This window comes from Acyrthosiphon pisum, chromosome X (genome assembly GCF_005508785.2).
Source record: "Acyrthosiphon pisum isolate AL4f chromosome X, pea_aphid_22Mar2018_4r6ur, whole genome shotgun sequence".
NCBI lineage: Eukaryota > Metazoa > Arthropoda > Insecta > Hemiptera > Aphididae > Acyrthosiphon > Acyrthosiphon pisum.
This window is the reverse complement of record NC_042493.1, coordinates 54,938,095-54,942,281: the sequence shown is the minus strand read 5'-3', so window position 1 is coordinate 54,942,281 and position 4,187 is coordinate 54,938,095. Positions and strand designations below refer to the sequence as shown.

General features: G+C 26.2%; 1 protein-coding gene across 1 annotated transcript; it reads left to right on the top strand.

The window, feature by feature from the left end:
• The first annotated feature begins 1,828 nt into the window (after nucleotides 1-1,828).
• LOC100568563 lies at nucleotides 1,829-3,330 on the top strand. The gene is made up of 2 exons (XM_008184971.3): nucleotides 1,829-2,060; nucleotides 2,138-3,330. Exons 1-2 carry the CDS (start codon nucleotides 1,862-1,864, stop codon nucleotides 3,328-3,330), a joined length of 1,392 nt encoding a protein of 463 aa, XP_008183193.1. The 5' UTR covers nucleotides 1,829-1,861.
• Nucleotides 3,331-4,187: the final 857 nt, after the last annotated feature.

Below are 4,187 nucleotides of genomic sequence, written 5' to 3'. Positions count from 1 at the left end.
TTGTTTGATAAAGGTAGATAATCTTATAAGGAATCTTGTATTACATTTTAAAATCTTAAATTTAAAAAGAAAAATTTTTACGAATTCTTAACTCAAAATAATTTGATAAATTTCGTGATTTTTCCATATTTTGTCAATTTTTGAACTTTAAATGCTTATAAAAAAAAGCTGTGACTAATGACTTTTAATATTTTTCATCTGCTTTTGAAACAATATACTAGGAGCTTTTTATTAAATTTTCAAGCTTTTTTAATCAACAAATAAAATTTTATTGATATTTTTAGAGAAAAAACTAAAAAAAAATTAAAACTGACATTGTCCGTAAAGAGCTCAAAATAAGTCAAAATATTTTGAATATGTTATGGTGTATAGATAATGCTAATATAAACATTCAGTCAAAATTTCATGTATCTACGGTCATTTTTTTTAAAGTTACACCAAAAACCAAATTCAATTTTGTGAAAAATCGATTTTGCGTACAAATTCCCGTTTTTCCTTAATTTTTCTTTGGTTTTTCTTGCCACTTGCCCCCTCCCAATGTACCAACGATATTCACTTTCCAATCGAACAAGATACTGAAGTTGAAAATCGAAGCATTATTTCGACTACTTATCGTGTACACAGACACAAAAAAAAAAACACACATCATTGTAAAATCAATACATTCATCGTTCCACTCAGAATCTAAAACATCGTTGTATAACAATGAACTCAACCTAACCTGTTCCCCCTTCACCCATAATTAGGCAATTGGTATTGCATATACCACATAGAGAAAATGAAGAATACTGTTGCCTATCCAGCTATACTAATGGGCATGTACCGTTTCCGCCAAAATTTGAAATGACCGATTCCGCCATTGCCCGTTTCCGCCAAATTGAAAAAGGTTCAATTCCCGTTTCCGCCAACTACCTGCTATGGTAAAATTATTATAATATATTCCATAATATGATGTATATAATATATTATGGAATATAATATATTCCATATCATGCATATTATTTTTAAGGAATATTTAAGTTTTAGCTTGAGATAATTGTACATGGTTTATATTATATTATATAAGAACATATTATACTCAAATAAAAAATACATAATATTATTGGTTTGGTAAGATAATAATATTATAATAATATATTCCATATTTTTGGTAAAAAAGGAAAATCGACATGATTAATAACTTGTAATTGTTTTTGTTCATCGTGGATCGTAAATATATTTTAATTAATTTTAATTTACTGAAACTACGTTCTCGTGATGCGGTAGTAGGTACAAGGCAATGTTAGATCCAAACGAGAGATAACTGATAAGCTTCCCCTTGTATAGTTGTATACATTAATCTATGGTAGCGTACACTACTCGCGGACGGGTATTTCCACTGTGATGCCTACCTATTCGTCCATTTTAAATCAATGTGATTAGTTACGACTTTTCTTTTAAATTCCATTTTCAGTTTAAAATTTAAAAATGTAAAATCTTAAAAATACACCCACAAAATTATACGCCCAGGGATAATCCCTGACTCCCCCCCCCTGGATTCTGCACTGCACACATACATACAATATAATATATTATATAGGTATATATAACTTAAATATGGAATCATCGAATATAAATCGATAAGATTGAAACTATACAGTACCTATATAGATAAGAATATTTTGTACTCCATAAATTTCTTATCGATCACAAATTATTTTATACATTAAGATTCTATAATATTGTAGTGACACACTGACAGTGTAACATAGTGCAGTAATAATACGTAGACGTAGTTACACAAGTGTTTCATACTTACAACGGCCTAGACGTATTTGTTATTTTTTTTGTTTGATTTTGATATACATTATAAGTAGGTACTATGGAATTCATAGAAAGTAAAAGTGGTAAGAAAATGTTAGTTACTATGGAATTCATAGAAAGTAAAAGTGGTAAGAAAATGTTAGTTTTGGATCAATTTAAATATTATTTTACCGCAAACAGATGGAGATGTTACAAAAAAGATTGTTCTGCTAGTGTTTACCTCAATGAAAAAAACGACGAAATTGTAAAAAGAAAAGGTAATTTTTTTTAAATTTATTTAACAGTGAATTTGACACACGATATATGATATCTATATCGTATTATTTATATATAGGAGATCATTTTCACGATCCATGCAAAACAATCCATAGGCAAAAAATTTCAATTGCGTGCAAAAGGAAAGCAATTGAAGATATAAGTCAACGTCCAAAAAAAATTATATTGTCTGAAGTATATTCATCTAATACTAATGTCGATATAAATACACAAGATATTTCTGCCATTCGAAAATGCATTTACCGAGCAAGGCGTCAAACTTTACCAACAAATCCAACTTGCATAAGTGAAGTACATGACGTTATTGATTTTTTAAAACCCATCACTTCTAAAAATGAGAACTTTTTAATGATTAATGATATAAATTCAAATATAATTATTTTTTCGTGCGAAACGAATTTAAGCTTTCTGTGTAAAAGTGAAACAGTGTATATTGACGGAACCTTTTCATATTGTCCAAATTTTTTTTTACAATTATTCACCTTACATGGTTTTATAAATAATCACTACGTTCCACTAGTATTTTGTTTATTACCCGATAAAAAACAAGAAACCTATTTCAAAGTATTAAGTGTTATAACAACTAAATGTGATGAATATAATTTAATATTAAATCCAAAAATTATAACGATAGACTTTGAAATAGCGATTCATAATGCTGTCAAATTAGTATGGCCTAGTTGTGCCATCAAAGGATGTAGGTTTCATTTAACTCAGTCGTGGTACAGAAAGATTCAAGAACTTGGTTTAATTGTCGATTACAAACAAAATAATTGGTTAAAGCACACATTTGGATTGATGTATTTAAATCCAGAAGATGTATCAGATTGTTTTGTATTTGATTTAATGTCAGACATGCCAGATAATCATAAATATTCCCAGTATACTGATTATTTATTAGAAACTTATATACACGAAAATTCAAAATTTCCTCCAAAAATATGGGCATGTATGACAGAAAGTTTATCTCAGACAACAAACAATTGTGAATCATTTCATTCACACTTTAATCAACAGTTCTACAAATCACACCCAAATATAAGTATATTTTTAAAAATTTTGGTTGAAAATGTCCAGACGGACACTTACATTAAAATAAATAGTGCCAATTTAAATATTCCGAATACACCGAAAAATAAATCAACTTTGTTAAAATGTGCTAGGACTAGTAAGGCTATAACTGATTTTAAAAATAAACTAATATCGCGTTATTCGTACGTAAAGTGTGTTGCATTCAATTATGTTAAATAAATTAACAAAATATTATGACTTTTTAATTATTTTAATTTTTATATTTATAATAAAACTAGGTATGACAAAATATTATGTATTTATTAAGAATATGACAGACAAAATATTAGACTTTTTAATTATTTTAATTTTTGTATTTATAATAAAACTAGGTATGATAAAATATTATGTAATTATAAATAAGTGTCTTTTACTTTATTATCATATTCATTAAACTTAGTAACTAGGTATGACAAAATATTATGTATTTATTAAGAATATGACAGACAAAATATTAGACTTTTTAATTATTTTAATTTTTGTATTTATAATAAAACTAGGTATGATAAAATATTATGTAATTATAAATAAGTGTCTTTTACTTTATTATCATATTCATTAAACTTAGTAACTAGGTATGACAAAATATTATGTATTTATTAAGAATATGACAGACAAAATATTAGACTTTTTAATTATTTTAATTTTTGTATTTATAATAAAACTAGGTATGATAAAATATTATGTAATTATAAATAAGTGTCTTTTACTTTATTATCATATTCATTAAACTTAGTAACTAGGTATGACAAAATATTTTGTATTTATTAAGAATATGACAAAATATTACCTATGTATTTTTTATTTGAGTATAATATATTTATCAATATAATATGTTCTTATATAATATAATATAAACCATGTACAATTATCTCAAGTTAAAACTTAAATATTTCTTAAAAATAATATGCATAATACTCCAAGTATTATGGAATATATTATAATAATTTTACCATAGCAGGTAGTTGGCGGAAACGGGAATTGAACCTTTTTCAATTTGGCGGAAACGGGCAATGGCGGAATCGGTCATTCAAATT

What these genes read in the sequence shown, in the direction of transcription:
- LOC100568563 (XM_008184971.3), top strand. Translation starts at nt 1,862, where the DNA reads ATGGAATTCATAGAAAGTAAAAGTGGTAAGAAAATGTTAGTTACTATG. An exon ending in CGAAATTGTAAAAAGAAAAG is followed by an intron (nt 2,061 to 2,137) that starts GTAATTTTTTTT and finishes ATTTATATATAG; the next exon opens with GAGATCATTTTCACGATCCA.